At 48.9% G+C, this 20,226-nt stretch overlaps 2 protein-coding genes across 2 annotated transcripts; both read left to right on the forward strand.

Moving 5' to 3' along the window:
• Positions 1-1,837: 1,837 nt before the first annotated feature.
• On the forward strand, positions 1,838-2,648 carry F5891DRAFT_990902 (uncharacterized protein; the record flags this gene model as incomplete). The annotated part of the gene is made up of 4 exons (XM_041378101.1): positions 1,838-1,968; positions 2,027-2,154; positions 2,201-2,403; positions 2,454-2,648. 4 exons carry the CDS (start codon positions 1,838-1,840, stop codon positions 2,646-2,648), a joined length of 657 nt encoding a protein of 218 aa, XP_041216158.1.
• A 45-nt stretch (positions 2,649-2,693) lies between these two features.
• Positions 2,694-2,942, forward strand: F5891DRAFT_897470 (uncharacterized protein; the record flags this gene model as incomplete). Its single annotated transcript, XM_041373390.1, has 1 exon — positions 2,694-2,942. A coding segment is annotated over one exon (249 nt), but the record flags the coding sequence as incomplete, so codon positions are not given.
• Between the last annotated feature and the right edge of the window lie 17,284 nt (positions 2,943-20,226).

The following is a 20,226-nucleotide window of genomic DNA, read 5'->3' on the forward strand; positions in this document are numbered from 1 at the left end:
CTCCTCCCATCATTCTTGTATTGTATTTTCTCTGGAAGGATGACACCTACTCCACCATAAGGTACTTCCCATTGCTCTCTCTTCTCAAAACAATGACCACAGCTTACAGATATGTTTCTTTTGGCTTGCTCCGATACTCAAAGGTAACCTGTTTGATATTCTCTTTGCAAATACTGATTGCGCTGTTCACAGATTATGTTATATAGTTAGCTATTCCTTTTTTTATCATACTTTTTATTACTGTATTATGACAGTACTAGACTGTCGCAGAGAGGGCCCCTCTGCGGCAGCCTTGTATTGATTTTTGCGCTCTGTTATTTTTTCTTCAATTCAATGATGCCAAATGTAACTTAGTTTTTTTAATTTGCAACGAAATCGTGATGCCAGGTTCCTTGTTCGTGCGAAAAAGTCACGTGACCCCCGAATGCAGTAACTTAGAATGTCCACCAATTTTCACCGCGGCATATTGTTGAAATAGGGGTGAGCTTGAGAGTACCCTCAGTGCGCTCACCTTTAGTCTTGAACATGACAGAATAGATGCAGCTGCAGCTGGATTCAGCTAGCAGACAATCAGAGTAAGAGGTGAGACGCAATTGCTCTTCTCCTCAACTCAAGTGAAATACCTGAGATACATGCTATGGGCCTTGCCAAAGCCTCATCCATTACTCTGATTGTCTTCTAACTGAATCCAGTCACAGCTGAAGATTTGATATTCAGTTAGAAGACAATCAGAGTAAGGGGTGAGGCACAATTGCTCTTCTCCTCAGCTCAGGTGAAATACCTGAGATATATTTCTTACTCCGATTGCCTTCTAACTGAATCCAGCCTACATGCAGCTGGTATCTCAGGTATTTCACTTGAGCTGAGGAGAAGAGCAATTGCGTCTCATCCCTGACTCTGATTGTCTTTCTTTTAACTGAATCCAGCCGCAGCTGAAGATTTGGTATTCAGACAATCGGAGTAAGGGGTGAGACACGATTGCTCTTCTCCTCAACTCAGGTGAAATACCTGAGATACCAGCTGCATGTAGGCTGGATTCAATTAGAAGGCAATCGGAGCAAGGGATGAGGCTTTTGGCAAGTAGCAATTGCGCCTCACCCCTTGCTCTGATTGTCTTCTAACTGAATATCAAATCTTCAGCTGTGGCTGGATTCAGTTAGAAGACAATCAGAGTAAGGGATGTATCTCAGGTATTTCACCTAAGCTGAGGAGAAGAGCAATTGTGCCTCACCCCTTACTCTGATTGTCTTCTAACTGAATCCAGCCACAGCTGAAGATTTGATATTCAGTTAGAAGACAATCAGAGCAGCATACTGGTTTATTACTTGCCATCAGCATAAAGCTTGAATTTAAAAGACAAGATGTAACTTAAGTTGAGACTGCTGTTTCTCATCTGTTTCTTTCATAATAAAGGCCTCTGCTTGGATGGTATGTTGCCACAAATCATATAGTATGGCCCTGTCCAGTTTAGAAGTTATCCTGATCTGGATCTTCCACTTTTGCTCCGCATCGCACGTTGTAAATCAAAAACCTTAAAAACCATATATAGTCTACACCACCTGGTTAGAAATTTTCCCATTCTGCTATTTCAATTCTGTTCTCAATACTCCAACCACCAAGAAATGGGGGATCTTGGTGTATTCTGTCTGACAGCCTCACAGTGTAGGCGTTGAATTTCACCCAAATTTAGAAGCTATCCCGATTTGGATCTTTCAAAGTCTTTTGATCCACATCGCGACTTCAATTGAAAACCATTTATAGTCTAGATCATCTGTGGTTGAAAAATTTATCATTCCGTCGTTCAATGTCTGTTTTTCCAAACTTCAACCACTGACAAATGGCAGATCCTGCTGTAACAATTCTGTCCAAGATCCTCCATGGGCATGTAGATGACCTACTCCGTGATTCATCGCCGTATGAGTTGCTGATAGGTGACAAAATCAATGACAATTTGCTTCAAAGAGCCAGGTAAGGGAGTCTCATGCCACTGTCCGGCAAAACTGAACAGCTGAAATTTTAGGACCAGATTGTGGGCCAAGTGGCAGGACTTACTGTCCAGTACTGGTAGCAATGTCACGGCAAATGTCATTACGGAGATTGAACTTACCAGAGCTGCGTTCGTGATAGCCTATGCTGTAGTTAATCCCCGTGAATGTTGATTTGATGGTTGGGGGGTCTGTCATTCATTTTGTTGCCATAGTGCGGGCAGATTTAGATGTAGATCGGCTTGCAGATAGTGCCAAGGTGTCCCACCCATCGCATGCTGACAGCCAGAGACATAAGCTAGCAAAATATTTCCACTGTCCTTCATTTGGTTCAATATCAGAGCTGGCAACATTTGTTGACAGGCATGGAAGGATTCTCGCTTGGTATTTGCCAGAAATCATGGTGCCTGATAGAATGGTACGAGTCTGATTAATACAGTTTAAGTTCTTTTAATCAGTTATAATTAGGATCGTGTCAACCAGTCCATCAAATTGCTGAGACCTGCCTTAGATCAGTCTTTGCCCAAGCCAACTCAGAAGGCAAAGCAGCCTTGGCGTTCTCAAGGATTTGTCATGCCTTCAGGTGGGGGAGAGTTTGGAGTAGGAAGGGTGACCTTATGCCCCGGAGGATTCATGCAACGTCATGAGGTAACTTTATATTAATATACTTGCTGTGATATGGAACTAACTTAAATGGGCTAGCAGCTTCAGGATGACTTGTACCAATCAGGCACTCTTTCTTTACCTGCGGTCCGAGAGTGGTTGTCCGAAATAACGGTAGCTGAACATTTGTGGTCCGCTATCACCAGTGTTATTGCGCCAGATCAATATCAGGCCGGCGTGGAATCAGTTGCTAATATGAAGGATATGGTTTGCACTTCAGATCACATTGTCTGGCCCTCAGAGTTTTCTGGATTGGAAGTTATCGTCAATCGAGAGACCCCAAGTCATCGAGACCCTGGAGCATTGCTGTTACAAGTAACATCGGCTACATGGCCCCCCTATCATTTTTCCCCTTCGTCCTCGCCCTCGTATGCCTCCGGCTCGCACTTCTCTACCGACTATCCGTTGACCGGATCCTCAGGACCGTTCCCGTCCCTCATCCCCCTCCTATCGCACCAACGTGCGCACGTGCCTTCGGGCTATGACTCGTTCTGACTCGTGCCACCAATGTGGCTTTCCTTATCTTGTCTTATCTTTCCTTTGACTCGTGCATGATGCACATTGTATCATTTACCGTTGGATCGTTCCAACGTTTCTCGGTCTCATTCCGCATTCGACCTTACATCACTAATCAGGCTCTGCTACCAGCGTACCTATACCATTTCCGTTTCCCCTTTGCCCTTACCTACAGTACGGTAGCCTTGCCCTTAACCCTTTCCACTTAGTATAAGTAGTCGGTCACTCTGTACTAGATTCCCTAACTTGAATCTACTCAATCTTCCCTCGAACATACTTCCCTCTGAAGCCCCCTCAGCTTCAGTCTCTAGTATCTTTTCTTAGGTGCTCATCGCGCCTAAGTCTACCTCGATCGACCACCTCATCGTTCGGACAAGACTGTCCTTACTTTGAGAACGTCAGTGACTTTGAAGACATCTGTCTTAGAAGTCACGTGACACGCGCGTCTCTGATATCTGCTGACTCGACGTCGCCAGTCTCAGTCGCTACACCGGACCCTTCCGGTTACGTCACGAACGTTAGCGGACGACGCCCCTCTTAGGGCTCCGCATAAACAGACCTATTTGAGTGCGTAACAAAAGATTCAAGTTACCTTTTTTTGCGCCCTGCCATCCGCACGGCCATTAACCGACAGACACCACGACTACCTGGATCCCGAAGTACCCTTGGGAACGAGACCCCAACACTCCGGACTCCGAAGAAGAAGAATCGGAAGAAGACCATACGTCCTCCGACGAGTTTCCCGACGAACAACCGTACGGTAACCTCAACTCGAACCCTGGAACAAGAATGTCCGGAGGCCCCACCCCACAACCGACAGTGGTCGTATCCAGGCCTGAACTAAAGGCTGGAGTACCACAGAACTATGATGGAAACATCGATGATGCCGAGCGCTGGATGTACTCGGTGGAGACATACTTCCTCATCAACTCGACGATCTACAGCTCCGACCAAACCAAGGTCGCTGTTGCACTCCAGTATATGAACGATGGAGACGCCCGCGTCTGGGCGGACACCTTCTACCGAGCAGCCTTCGACAAAACTCCCGTCGACTTCGGTAGCTGGAAGGACTTCAGGAAGGCTTTCACCGAATCCTTCCACCCGGTCGACCGGATGACTGAGGCTCTAACCAAGCTTCATGGTTTGACCCAAACTGGCGACGTGATGCCCTACATCGCGACGTTCAAAACCCTGTCGTCCACTGCTAGTCTCAAGCAGGACGTCGCCCTCATCCACTTCTTCGAACGAGGGTTGAAACCAGGGCTTCGAACCGCCATCTACACGAAGGAGGTCGTTCCCAACACCATCGATAAATGGTACACTGCCGCGACACAGTTGGAAGCCAACTACAAGCGATCAAGAGCAGTTGTGTCCAACAACAGATCGGTACGCCCTTCCGGGCACCGGCACGTCCCCAAGCCTCAGGTCCGCCAACGCGATCCTGATGCTATGGACGTTGATCGTTCCCTCACGCCTGAGGAACGACAGAAGTGCTTCGATAAAGGCCTTTGCTTCAAATGCAAGGAGAAGGGCCATCGAGCAAACGACTCCCGGTTCCACCCGAAGGTACGCCGAGGAGACAAGAATGACGAAGAAGACAAAGGCAAGAAGCCAAGCAAGTCTGGCATCCGCCAGCTTGACGAGTCTTCTGACGAGGAAGACATGGAAGTCAACCTTGTCAAAAGAAAGGATTTTTAAAGAGAGGGCTTGTCGAACGGTCAATTCCCTCTATCTGCGCATTGTATACTAAAGCTGTTGGTAAATCCAACGAGTTTCGTGTCCCGGTGACACTTTTCTCTTCTTGCAGTGCCAAAACCGTTCAGTCGACCGCCATCATCGACTCAGGGGCAGGTGGGACCTTCATTAGCTATGACTTCGTCAAGCGAAATGGGATCCGGACCCACCTACTCAAGAAACCCTTCCGGATCACCACAGTAGACGGAAGCCCGTCCTCGGCAGGACAGGTAACCCAATACTGCATGCTATTCATTCGTCTCGATCGGAGACTTATGTATGGAAAGTTCAACGTAACGAAACTTTCCAAGCATGATGATCTACTTTTTGGAAAACCTTGGCTTAGTGCCATGATGCCCAATATTGACTGGAAGGACAACACGATCTCCCTGCCTGCGACCAATAGGTCAAAGGAGGTGGAGAGGGAACTCAACGCCTCCCGGCGAGAAAGCAAGGCCAAGCCATATCTCTTTCGTGGAGAAAAGGCTGTCCTAGAAGAACTCGACGACGAGGACTTTTCGCCCCTCAAGCGACTCCCCAAAGGCACTCAACATTGCCTCGAAGAAATCAAGAAACGCAAGAAGCGTAACAAGAAGAAAACGGCGCCAATCATCGTGCCCTTTGAAGACACCGACTTCAATACCATGGACGATGTCTGGGTCGGACAGACCCATCTTGCTGATAAAGTTAAGGAGATCTCCACTTATCCCCTCACTGACGATGAAGTTCTAGTGGAATATGCTTCGGACGGAACATCCGTCCGGATCATCGAGAACATCTCTTTCGACACTCCGCTCACCAAGGACGGGACCTCGAAGAACGAAATCCGGAAAGCTCTCCATAGACGAGCAAAACCTCTCCGGAACCTCTGGATCCTCGCTTCTCAGCAGGACTACATGAAGACCTCCAACAAAGCTCAAGAATTTGCTATGGAGGACGCGCAGGAGAAGAAGAAGAAATCATTTGAAGAACTGGTACCTTCCTATCTTCATGATTTTGCTGACATCTTCGCAAAGGACGGTCTAAACAAACTCCCTCCCTCACGACCGGGAGTAGACCACAAAATCGAAACGAAGGAAGGCTTCATTCCGAAGTCTTCTCGAGCCTACCCGCTCTCACCGAAGGAAACCGACGCTGTCAAAGCATTTTTGGACGAACACCTCGCCAAAGATTTCATCCAACCCTCGAAGTCTCCTCAAGCTGCCGGATTCTTCTTTGTCGGCAAGAAGGACGGTTCTCTCCGCCCCTGCCAGGACTACCGATACATCAACGAATGGACGATCAAGAACGCGTACCCACTCCCTTTGATACCTCCCTTGCTTGCGAAACTCAACAAGGCGCAATGGTTCACAAAGGTCGACGTACGATCAGGATATAACAATATCCTCATTCATCCCGACGACAGGTGGAAAGCCGCGTTCTCCACCTCATATGGGCTCTTCGAGCCCAAGGTAATGTTTTTCGGATTGTGCAATTCACCTGCCACCTTCCAAGCTTACATGAATCAGACATTTTCAGAAGAACTGAACGAAGGATGGTTAATCGTCTATATGGACGACATCCTGATCTTTTCAGATAACCTGGACGAACACCGGCAAAGGACCCGCCGAGTGTTGGAGAAACTCCGCAAAGAGTCTCTCTTCCTCAAACCCGAGAAATGTACTTTCGACTCTCAAGAAGTCGAGTACCTCGGTATGATCATTCGACCTGGACAGGTCGCTATGGACACTGCCAAGCTGAAAGGCATCAGCGAATGGCAACAACCCTCTTCGGTCAAGGACGTACGGTCCTTTCTTGGATTCTGCAACTTCTACCGTCATTTCATTCCCCACTACTCCGACATCGCACGCCCTCTCCTCGATCTAACCAAGAAGGAGATACCCTTCTCTTGGTCCGATTCTACCGAGGCTTCATTCCAGCATCTGAAGAAGCTTTTCACCACCGAACCGGTTCTGCGGAACCCTGACTCCTCGCGACAGTTTGCACTTGCAACTGACGCCTCGCTCTTCGCGACCGGAGCAGTCTTGCTCCAGACGGATAGCAATGGGGATTACCACCCCTGCGGCTATCTCTCCCAGTCCCTCAACGCGGCCGAACGGAACTACGAGATCTACGACCGAGAACTCCTTGCCATCATCCGAGCCCTTCAGGCTTGGAGGCACTTCCTCGAAGGAAACCCTCACCCAGTCATTGTCTTCACGGATCACAAGAACCTGATCTATTTCCGCTCCGCGCAACGACTCACCCGACGACAGGCCCGGTGGCACCTCACGCTCACCAACTTTGATCTGGAACTTCACCATGTTCCTGGAACAAAGCTCGCTGCACCGGATGCCTTGTCCCGCCGTCCGGACCACGCTATAGCTGGTCAGGATAACGAGGATCGTATCCTCCTCCCCGACACCCTGTTCACCCGTCTAATCGACGCTGAACTCGCAGACGAGTTTCAACGACTCTCTGATAACCCCTCCGACCAGACTGTGAAAACAGCCTTGGACGCCCTTTCCGGGGTGTGCGCACCCCCCATGAAGTCTGCACTTTCCGATTGGAGGTTCACCGATGGTGTTCTCTTCTATAAGGATCGTGCCTACGTTCCCCCCGACCTCCGGCATCGCGTGTTGTCTCTACATCACGATCACCCAACCGCCGGGCACCCCGGGCGTTCCGGTACCGAATGGAACGTCAAGAAATCCTACTGGTGGCCCGGAATGGGCTCCTTCGTTAGGAAGTACGTCGATGGCTGCGCCATGTGCCAGCAGATGAAGGTTAACACCCATCCCACGACACCTCCCCTCACCCCGATACCCTCCTCGGCCCTCCGGCCCTTCGCTCAGGTCTCGGTTGATTTAATCACCGACCTCCCCGAGAGCGCCGGCTACGATTCTGTCATGGTCGTGGTAGACCATGGGCTTACGAAGGGGGTAATTCTCTGCCCTTGCAGAAAAACCATCACAGCGGAAGGAGTAGCCGAACTTTTCTTCAAGAAAGTGTTCATGCGCTTCGGACTCTATGACAAGATCATCTCGGACCGAGGCCCCCAATTCGCCTCGAAGCTAGCAAAAGAGCTAGGACGACTCCTCGACTACCAAGTCGCACTTTCCACTGCCTATCACCCTCAGACAGATGGCCAGACCGAACGGCTCAACCAAGAGCTCGAAACCTACCTCCGGATCTACTGCCGGACGACTCCCTCCGAATGGGCAAAGCACTTGCCTATGGCCGAATTTGTTCATAACTCCCGACGACACTCTGCCAGAAATGCCTCTCCCTTCTATCTCATGATGGGCTACGAACCACGAGGCATCCCCCATCTCTTCCCCGACTCTACCCTACCAACCGCCGAAGACCGAGTCAAATCACTCGCCAAGATCCGCGAAGAAGCCCTTGCATGCCACAGCCTCGCGCAGCAACGCATGGCTGATCGTTCCTATGGCCAGCGTTACAAGCCATGGAACGTTGGTGATAAGGTATGGCTATCCGCCACGAACCTGATCACCGGATTCCCTTCTAGGAAACTCGCCCCGAAACGATATGGACCCTTCCCAATCCAGAAGGTCCTCTCCCCCATCACGTTCCAGCTCAAGCTGCCTGCCAGCTGGCGTATCCACCCCACGTTCCATGCCTCGGAACTTTCCTCCTATCAGGAGACAGACGTGCATGGACCGAATTTCACCGAACCTCCTCCTGATCTTATCGATGGAGAGGAACACTACGAAGTGGAAGCTATCCTCCAACACAAGGGTACCGGATCGCGTCGCCGGTACCTCGTGTCTTGGGTTGGCTATCCTGCCTCCGAACGAACGTGGCTCCCCGAAACAGAATTGAAGTCCGCAGCGGAGCTCCTGAAGGCGTATAAGAAGCGACTCAAGATCGCTTCAATCGCCATCTCATGTTGATCAACAACCGCCACCGCAACTTCTCCTACCGCCCTCACTACACTAGGGCTGACCCCACCAGCGAACCCATCCACACCGATACCAAAGCCTTCCATCGCCAACGAATCCGCAATCGCCACCGCCCCAAGAAATCCACACCCGTCGACAAACAGAGACCCACTACCCAATACCCCACCTACGCCACTACCCAAGGAAAGACGCTCCACTATGTCGGCCTCAGCGTCGTCTGTTTCCTCGCACCGATCCGCTACCTCTCATGCGTCTGCCTCCGACCCCGACCCGACGAGCCAGCCAACGCATGGCCATGATAGGCCCTCCTACACCGTCTTCCGACGACCATCCCTTCGCTCAGTTGTCCAAGACAGGCAACGGGCCTACTGGGAAGCAGTCATCTGCGATCCCCAGTATGCAATCCGACTCGACAACTATCTCAACCGCACCAACGACGACATAACCATGAACCTCGTCCAGGCCTTCAGGGCCACCGATGCCCTCACCGGCGATATCGCCAGGATCGACCTGGCTAGGGAGACTTCCCTATCCACCGTCTCGACCAGATACAACCAAGGCAAGATCAAACGAGCCTTGCTAAATCTGTTTGAACTTAGGAACTTCCATGCCGCCGTCATGGCCGTCGAGGAGGAGCGGGCATTTAATCCCCCTCCCGACCCGCTTGCAGTCGTCGAGCGTGCTGTCTATGACAGAGCTCCGACCCCCTTCCTTCCCCAACTACCCCGCTCTGAATCACCAGAGCAGATCCCCAATGTCACCCAGTTGACCAACCCCGAGATCGACCGTCTCTATAACGAATACGAACGCGAGCTCTACGCTCCACGTAACCCCTCCCCCATCCTCGATGCTGACACCATCTCTATCATCATCCCAGAGTTGGATGAATGCCCTCCCGCATCACCTGTTCTCAACCCCGACGATTGGGTACCCACCGAGACGGTCCCACACCTCTCTATTGGTTCTCCGGAACCCCTTCCCACTCCGCAACGCCGAAATCACCGTGCTCGTGCACGATCCATCTTGTCCCTAGGACTACCCCTCTCCCACGCGCATCGACCGTGCACCCAGAACTTCACTAGGCACTATCCTCGCGAGGAAGCCCAGGAAGATGCCATCAACGACGCGCGTCGTGATGCCACCGAGACCACCCAGGTCTACCGCAGCAACATTGTCTGCCGCCAGTGCCGTGTCTACGGACACAAACAGAAGCACTGCGCGCAATACTTCTGCCGCATTTGTGGGCAATTTGCCCCAAAACATCTCACTCCCTTCTGCCCTCGACTTGACGGCAGAAAGATCCTTCGCCGTGGAACCTCTTCCGACCGGTTCTACAGGGACATGCAGCAGCTTGAAGCTGCATATGACCAGGACGCTGCTCGCCTTGAGCAAGAACGCGAAGAGAATGCAATCGAAGCCGCCTCCTGGCTCGAAGACCTCGACTTCGACCCCGCATGGTATAACAACCAGGACGACTACGTTCCTCTGGACGACAACTAAAGAGTTCGTGGAACTCTACCTTGAAACGGGGGTAATGTTACAAGTAACATCGGCTACATGGCCCCCCTATCATTTTTCCCCTTCGTCCTCGCCCTCGTATGCCTCCGGCTCGCACTTCTCTACCGACTATCCGTTGACCGGATCCTCAGGACCGTTCCCGTCCCTCATCCCCCTCCTATCGCACCAACGTGCGCACGTGCCTTCGGGCTATGACTCGTTCTGACTCGTGCCACCAATGTGGCTTTCCTTATCTTGTCTTATCTTTCCTTTGACTCGTGCATGATGCACATTGTATCATTTACCGTTGGATCGTTCCAACGTTTCTCGGTCTCATTCCGCATTCGACCTTACATCACTAATCAGGCTCTGCTACCAGCGTACCTATACCATTTCCGTTTCCCCTTTGCCCTTACCTACAGTACGGTAGCCTTGCCCTTAACCCTTTCCACTTAGTATAAGTAGTCGGTCACTCTGTACTAGATTCCCTAACTTGAATCTACTCAATCTTCCCTCGAACATACTTCCCTCTGAAGCCCCCTCAGCTTCAGTCTCTAGTATCTTTTCTTAGGTGCTCATCGCGCCTAAGTCTACCTCGATCGACCACCTCATCGTTTGGACAAGACTGTCCTTACTTTGAGAACGTCAGTGACTTTGAAGACATCTGTCTTAGAAGTCACGTGACACGCGCGTCTCTGATATCTGCCGACTCGACGTCGCCAGTCTCAGTCGCTACACCGGACCCTTCCGGTTACGTCACGAACGTTAGTGGACGACGCCCCTCTTAGGGCTCCGCATAAACAGACCTATTTGAGTGCGTAACAATTGCCTCCATTTTATGACCTTTTGGTGAGCCTTGGCAAAGCTCACCATGCCATACTAGCTCTGCCAGATCTGGGTGCCGAGCTAGCATATCCCCCTGGCACTATGGTTTACATTTTAGGAAAGGTGCTGGAGAATGGGGTGCCGAAGTGGGGTGATGGGGAGAGAATTGTAATTGCCCACTTTGTCAAGGATAAAGTACACGATAGGCTTGGTGTACTGAGACCAAAGTATCTGGACCAGCAGGATTTTCTGAATAGAGTGGGGGCAGGTAAGAAGGAGGGTCTAAAAGCCATTCAGAGATCAAATAAGAGAATGAGAAGGGGAGTAATTTCCCAATAGTAGATGTCCAGATGAGACAACGCTTGTGATATTAAATTGGTTGACTTCTCATATGGCAGAATCTTTCCTCGGTCTAAGCACTATGTCCTCAAAAACATGCCAGTGTCTCAAGGCTATTTCTTATTCTTTCCAAGATAGAGGAAAGTTATCACAAAAAAAGGATCTGGATGTTGATTATGTTACTCACCAACCTACAAGAGACAGAAAGGGAAAGCCCTCTTGGGTTGAGTCTTGTGCTGATGTGCTGTATGAAACTTTGCCAGAGCATACCACCAGCCCAAGGAAACGAGCCAGAGCAGTACATGCAGAATCACCAGACATCCCAGAAGATGATTTAAACCAAGAAATGTTTGGTGACTTTGCTATTGACGGAGAGGCTCCTGAGCAAGGGAGAAAAACAAAGGTATATCTAACAGGCCGTGGCTTACTAGTAATTGTTTCTCATAAATGACATAGACACAAAATGACTTCATAGCAGAGTATCTCACCCACCGAGACACATATCTAGATGTCATCTTGGACTCAGAGAAATTTGCCACCACAGGGATCTGTGAGACTTGCCAATGTGAAGATGCTGCCTTCCATTGCACAACTTGCACTGGTGACCACAGCTGGTGTCAGCCTTGCCTCCTCAAATCACATCAGTCATTGCCTTTCCACAAAATCCAATTATGGAACGGCAAGTGCTTCGAGGACGACACTCTTGCTGACCAAGGATTTATATGGTACATGGGCCACGGTGGAAAGTTTTGCCCTTTCTATGGAGTTGCACAAAGTCACGTTAATCAAGATGCTTCTGTGATTATTGTACATTCTTCTGGGGTGTTCACACACAATGTGTCATGGTGTCAATGTCCAGGATCACATCATGAACATCACCTGCAGCTGCTCCAAGCAGGACTATTTCCTGCCAGTACCACACACCCTAGGACTGCTTTCACCTTCGAGGTACTAGATCATTTTCTCATTGATGCCTTGGAATGCAAGACTTCAGCAATGAGCTTCTTTGAGAAAATCAGATGGCTGACAAATAATGCTTTCCCGGACACTGTCCCAGTGAGTGGAACTGATAATACCATAATTCTAGCTCATACTGAATGCAAAACCCCATCTGTAGGATCGCTATCGAGAACTCATGAGAGTATCTCGACTCTGGCGGGACTTGAAGAAACGTAAATGGTTTGGATTTGGCCATGACAAGGAAGCGCCCCCTAGTGCAGGAGATCTTGCCCTATTTTGCCCTTCATGTCCACAGCCCAGAATCAATATGCCTCTTGTTTGGGAGCAACAGTATGAAAGGCAAGTCAATTCCAAAATTCCTGCCTGCTAGACTCCGGCCAGTACCAGCAGTGCGTAGCACAGCAGTGGTCCTGGCCGATAATATGTGTCAGCTGAGTCCTGGCCAGTACCTCTGGTACACAGCTCAGAGCCAGTGCCAGCCAACCATTTGTGTAGACTGGCTGGTACCTCTGGTACACAGCTCAGAGTCGGTGCCGGCCGACTATTTGTGTATACTGGCCAGATCACTCATATAACTAGCTGACTTATATGTGGATGCTGACTTTTGATTGCAGGTGGCTTGTTATGAAAAAATTGGTGGTAGATGGAAATTTTACTGCTCAGCATATGAACATGCGACAGCCTGAGCTTGACATTTTCCTGTCAGATGGTTTAGGTTATATGGTAACAGACAGAGAATACCAAGCACACTTGACTTTGGCTATAGAGAGTAAAGAAGTGACTCAAATTGTGTTGTATTGTCAGTGGTGGCTAAACCTGTGGAAAGCGATTCTTGTGTAGCAACCATCGGGCAGTCAATGCAGCAAACACAAACAGAAGCAACCTCAGGGCTACAGGGGTTGGTGCCACTACTTGTGCTCGGCATGGTTTTTTTGTTCCTCACTGCATAGTGGACTTTCAGAAGGGTGAACGGCAAGTTTTCTTTCATTTACTCAATCTAGGCTAAGACAAGCATTGTGCTTGACATGCTGACAAAATCACTTCCAGCCACATGAATATAGATTATTCCATTTGTAATGCCATAAAGCATGCTGCTGGCAACATTGACAACTCCCTGATCATCTATGATGTGGGGTGTCAGTGGAACCTCAACTGTGGTCAACGTGTTGCCAACTGCCCTGGCTTGGCACTCCCAGACAACACCAAGATTGTGGCTGCGGTGGGGAAATTTCACTTGAGCGCTCATAAACTTGCCTGTTTTGCTAGATACAGCTTAAACTTCATTCAAGGAGCTGGACAAGTTGATGGGGAAATTCTGGAGACACTTTGGGCTCCCTTTAACAAGATATCTCCCACAGCACGTTCTATGAGCCAAGCTCACCATCAAGAAATTCTTGATGATCACATGCGTAACTCAAATTGGAGAAAACTTGTCAGAATAGGTAAGTGCCTATATTTGGAATGAATGACATCACAGTTTCACAGTGATGCAGTTAAGACGCTCTTGAGAAAGTACAAACAGGCCAACAAGGGCATTGAAGACACTAGGCTGCTGTTTGAAGAGCTTACTGGATCTTTGGATGTCATCAAAGTGAGGGCATGGGAAAAAGATGAGGAGAAGGCAAAGGATGAGTGCGGAGAACATCTTGACATCTACCAGCTAAAAATAGATAAAGGTGAGCACTTCGAAGCTTCTATTCAGGTCCATGTGTCATACATTCTGATTGGGTGATTGGAAGCACCAACAATGGCCGAAATGCGGCTAAAATTCACAGAATCAGAATGTGCTGATACAGGAAAGTTGGGATCAATTTCTTGGCTCATTGATGGCATCAATATAGAGGATTCGCAGTATGTTGTTTCATCATATATTGATGGTGATAATGTATTTCTAATTCATATCTAGGGATGCACTGAGGGTAGCTATTCGGCAGCTTCCCAAAGATGCTTCTGCTGTTCAAAGGGCTGCACTTCAAGAGAAACGACAAAAACTGGCTGCTTGGATTTCTAAATTTCATGAAATTGCTGATAATATGACAGAGGGCATTGAAGTTCATGCAGGTACTGAGCATGTGGATGACATTAGATTTTGCACCTCAGATGCGGTGGAGGAAGTATGGGAGGCTGCAGATATTGAAGATGTGTTGGAAGAGATGGATGAGGCAGTTCCTGCAGAAGTCATGGCCATTTGGATGCCATCTTCAGTGCCTCGAAATGAGGCTTTAGCCCTGGGCTTGCACACTCTGCAAGCTGAAGAACTGGAGTTATGAAAGGGTCAAGCAAATGATTGCTTGGAAAAGTTGCGACAAGCTCTCGGTCATAAAGCAATAATTTACCGTCAGCATTTCCGAAGTGCAGATTCCATATGGACAGAAACCAGGTCAAAGCAGGAGGCTCTTCAATGCCATATCAAGATAGAGAAGTGTGTCCGAAGGTATCAAAGGGCTAGGAGTTCAATTCAGAGACTAGGGGCTGATGAAGATACTCTGACGACGATCTATCAAGATATCCAGCCACACCAGCTCAGTGTTGACAAGGAAGTGACTGAAGAGAACAGATATGGGCAGGAATCAGACAGACTGGCTTGGTTTTGGAGAGTCAACAATGGTCTTGATTTGAAGGAAGATGTGTGGATGGATGAATGTAAGTCATATCTAATATGTCTATGTTCTGCAAGTGACCTGTATTAGTCTACAGGGTAAATTGGTTGAAAGCTAAGGCTAGATAGCAAAGGTGGGAGGAAGAGTTGAGATTGGTCCAACACGAAATGGGTTGGACAGTGAGTTGGTTTAAATACAGGATGGGAGAATGGGACCAAAGATACCAACAAGCTACAAAGCCTGGTCATCAAGCTTATGCACATCGACAGGTGCTCTTGTGGTGAAGATTTGCATTGGATGCTGAAAATTCATTCAAAGACAAGTTGATTGTAGTCACTTAACAGTCTTGGCTATTATAATATCAAAGACTTATCTAGCCAAAATATGATTGTATGATGGTCAGGAACCCTGCCTACATCATACTGTAGAGCTGGCCCATTTATACTTGCAGATATTGCAATTTGAATGAACTAGCTCTAAAGGGATAGTACTAAAACCAACATCTTTCTTGATAATACTAGGTTTGTGTCTATCAAAAATCCCATCAATTAGATATGCAGAAGTCTATGTTCAATATATACGTAAGATATTAGCCTGCCTTCCTGTATAAAGCCTAGATGTGATCCGGCCGACTCTATTATCACTGTCTGAGGTGTCGGCCAGCCTGGCCATACACGACCTGGTCATGATCCGGCTGACTCTATTGTCAATGTCTAAGGGGTCGGCCGGCCTTCCTGTACACAGCTTGGACCTGATCCGGCCGACTCTATTATCACTGTCTGAGGTGTTGGCCGGCCAGGCCATACATGACCTAGTTCTGATCCGGCCGACTCTATTGTCCATGTCTGAGGTGTCGGCCTGCCTTCCTGTACACAGCCTGGACCTGATCCGGCTGACTCTATTATCACTGCCTGAGGTGTCGGCCGGCCAGGCCATACACAGCCTGGACTTGATCCGGCCGACTCTATTATCAATATCTGAGGTGTCGGCCGGCCAGGCCATACACAGCCTGGACCTGATCCGGCTGACTCTATTATCAATGCCATCAGGAAACCTACACTTTCCTTATCATTCCTGAATTGTTTTAGATACTTGTGTTTGACCATGATGCTCCAGACCACCACATATTACAGTGACCTATCTCCGTATAATACGAGGGAACGGATGTGCATAATATCCCGTATGATACAGGCCAGCGGACCATGGGCCCAGGATAACAATATCCTCGACTATGACGGATGGGCCAGGAGGCAAATTATTCCCGATGGAGGCGGGTGGGCCCATGCAGGGAATATATAGAGTAGATGAGTGGGCCAATGTACATGAATATTAGGTAGACGGGTGGGCCGAGGTAGTTGGATATTATGCAGATGGGTACTTGTTATCACATTCACAGGTGGGCCCAGACACATATTAAATTAGATGGGTAGGCCGAGGGTATCTTAAAATATTGTATTAGACAGGTGGGCTGAGGGTATTATAAAATATTGTATTATACGGGTGGGCCCAGACACATATTAATTAGACCGGTGGGCTGAGGGTGTTGTATGGGATGTTGTATTAGACCGGTGGGCCAAGGGTGGTATAAAATATAGATGAGTGGGCCCATGTGTATCATAATTGTAGACATGATGGAGCTGAGGTAGTTGTACATCAACCAAATCAGAGGAGGTAATAAATCAAAGTTACCAAGTTCCCGGAGCATCAGGTGATCTCCTGACATGGCGGTGCGAAGCTTGTGTTGCCCTATGAGACGCCAAGTTCCGACCACCAGAATTTGAGTCAACTGTACCAAGTTCCGAGTTCCGGGACCCAGAACTCAACACATAATTTAGTTAATACTTTTTGATGGTGCACAGGTTGTCTTGCAGAATGTGGAATCCGGGGTGCGAGGCTTGTGTTGCCCTACGAGAAGCCAAGTTCCGACCACCAGAATTTGAGTCAACTGTACCGAGTTCCGGGACCTGGAACTCAACACATAATTTGGTTAATACTTTCCGTGTTAAATGGCCAACCGAAGTTGAGATGTTTCCGAAGAGAGCAGCAGGTGCTCTTTTGACATGGCCTTTGATGGTGCTTAGGTTGTCTTGCAGAATGTGGAATACAGGGTGCGAAGCTTGTGTTGCCCTACGAGAAGCCAAGTTCCGACCACCAAAATGTGAGTCAACCGTACTCAGAGGAGGTAATAAATCAAAGTTACTGAGTTCCCGGAGCAGCAGGTGATCTCCTGACATGGCTGTGCAAAGCTTGTGTTGCCCTACAAGATGCCAAATTCCGACCACCCAAATATGGGTCAACTGTACCGACTTCCGAGTTCCGGGACCCAGGAGTTGACAAATGAATATCTGATGACTAGCACACTTCCAATCAGGTAGTATTTCATTGAGCAATGGATAATAATACAGCTTTGACAGCCAAAATTATCCCAGGCTCCCTTATCTGATCCTCTCTATCTCCACCCCCTATAACACCAAAGTCCAGACATCCAGCATTCAGCATCTGATTTCCAAAGATTAACATCCAGCATGAACAGTTCTTCCCCTTCCCCTCCTGATAGCATAAACATCTGGCGCACTTGGGCCCTGACTGTGACTTATGAAGCAGGGGAATATACCGAACAGAAATTCAAGGCAGAGAAGACTGGAGGAGGCCCAGTCATACCTTCCCCCAACCTAGACACTGATCTGGTGATGGCATGTGATCGCTTGGCTGATGTACTCATAAAGGCATATAAAAATCCCAGTGGGTCTTCATGCAGATTCGGAAATTTTGTTTTATCATTCAAATTCCTGCATGACAGTTCAGATGCAGATGGATATTGCAAGATATAGCAAATTGATCTCCCCGAATGACACCGGGCATAATGAACATAGAGAGGCGAGGCTGCTTGAGAGGTGTCCTCCTGGCCATGAAGGCAAAAGGTTGGTTGACGAACCTGCCACAATTGTCGATGCATCCGGTGCCATCATTGCATGGTACCTCCCAGACGCCCTGACCGACACCACCCAGGTGTGTAATATATATTGTTACTCAATGGATATTGAATATTAATGGAACCTACAGAAGGAAATCAGGGAGGCCACTGATTTGCTCGCTCCAAGTCTCGAAAAAAGTGTAAGGGCTGATGGCAATTGGTGAACTAATCAAACATTGTTCAACCAGGGCTCGGAAGATGTTGGACCAACTCCCGGATGCATCAATCTATCTCCAGCATGGTTTCAACAGGGACACGAGGTAGGATCTGATGGGATGGTGATTCCGGCAGTCATACTCACCAATCTCAAAGAATGTGTCAGATCCGGAGGTATCTGCATCATTGAAGGGACCTTCCTGCGAGAATATTCTCAAAGCCATTGCAAGGCCAGCAGCCATCACGTCCGTGGCACTCAGAGTCATGCATCCTGAGCAGTACTGGGCAGGATTGAGAACCTTGTCAAACCTTGGAAATATAGCAGTAAGCAAGGATCTGCCACAGATGCCGGAGGCCCTGCAGTACTGGGCATCTGTGTTTAACACCCTCTCCATCATTTCCAATCGGGAAACCCCCCATCATCGAGACCACATGTCCATTGCTGAATGCTTCAACATTCTCACCACCATGGGGAACTATTCTAATGCTCGGATGACAATGCCAAGCCTTCAGCTGGAGTTCAAGTACAATTCCAGCTGTATGATTGCGTTTTCTGGAAGGATTGTGAGACATGGAGTTTATGATGTGGAAGGGGATCGGATTGCTTGGGCATGGTATATGAGGGATGCTGTTCACATTTATGCTGGTGTTCCATCATGTGGATGGGCTAGTGTGGATGGTCCATACAGCGTGTGAAAGATCAAAAAAGAGCAAGCATTGTGACCTATATACATTCCAACAAATGAATACCATGTACCAATAGTTATCCAGACCTCAATACTCAATTTTGAGCATTTGCAAAGTGATATGTGGGACTGAATAATTTGGATGCAAGCCTCAGTATTTAATAATTGGAACTCGTGACTTGACATATGGGAGTCCCAGGTGCCGGGTTACTGAGTCCCAACACCCGGACCTCAGCACGTGATATTTGAGACTGGGGGAAGATGTATAATACGCTCGAATTAACATTTGTTATTGCCATACACATTTGACAAAACCCTGAGCCCCGACATTGTGGACTCCGGACTCGACACTGTTCTGAATACCGAGTCCTGGATGCCCAGGTCCTGAGTCCTGAATTTCGGAGGTCGGGGTTCGGCGACCCGGAGCTCGGCAACTGTGTTGGGTGTCAGGGTATCCAGAGCATTGGAAATAGCATGTGTCAGTATTTTGCGTTTCATGGTTCATGTTTTGTGGTTATGGAATTGGGTGTCAGGGACTCGGTATTGAGAACAGTGTTGAGTCCCAGGTCACGAGCTCCGAGTTCCGAGTGCCGAACCCCGGGTCCTGAGTCCCGAATTTCGGAGGTCGGGGTTCAGCGACCCGGAGCTCGGCAACTGTATTTGGAGCATTGGAGATAGCATTTGTCAGTATTTTCCATTTCATGGTTCATGTTTCGTGGTTATGGAATCGGGCATCAGGGACTTGGTATTGAGAACAGTGTTGAGTCCCGGGTCATGAGCTCCGAGTCCCGAGTCCTGAACCCCAGACCCAACAGTTGCTGAGCTCTGGGTCACCGAACCCCGACCTCTGAAATTTAGGACTCGGGACCTGGGGTTCGGCACTCGGGACTCAGAGCTCATGACCTGGGACTCAACACTGTTCTCAATACCGAGTCCCTGATGCCCGATTCCATAACCACGAAACATGAACCATAAGATGGAACATACGGACAAATGCTATCTCCAATGCTCCGAATACAGTTGCCGAGCTCCGGGTCGCTGAACCCGACCTCCGAAATTCGGGACTCAGGACCCGGGGTTCGGCACTCGGAACTCGGAGCTCGTGACCTGGGACTCAACACTGTTCTCAATACCGAGTCCCTGACACCTGATTCCATAATCACGAAACATAAGCCATGAAACGCAAAATCTGACACATGCTATCTCCAATGGTCTGGATACCCTGACACCCAACACAGTTGCCGAGCTCCAGGTCGCCAAACCCCGACCTCTGAAATTCGGGACTCAGGACCCGGGGTTCGGCACTCGGAACTCGGAGCTCGTGACCTGGGACTCAACACTGTTCTCAATACCGAGTCCCTGACACCTGATTCCATAATCATGAAA

The sequence above is a fragment of the Suillus fuscotomentosus genome (assembly GCF_016647785.1).
Source record: "Suillus fuscotomentosus strain FC203 chromosome Unknown F5891scaffold_528, whole genome shotgun sequence".
NCBI classification, from domain to species: Eukaryota; Fungi; Basidiomycota; class Agaricomycetes; order Boletales; family Suillaceae; genus Suillus; species Suillus fuscotomentosus.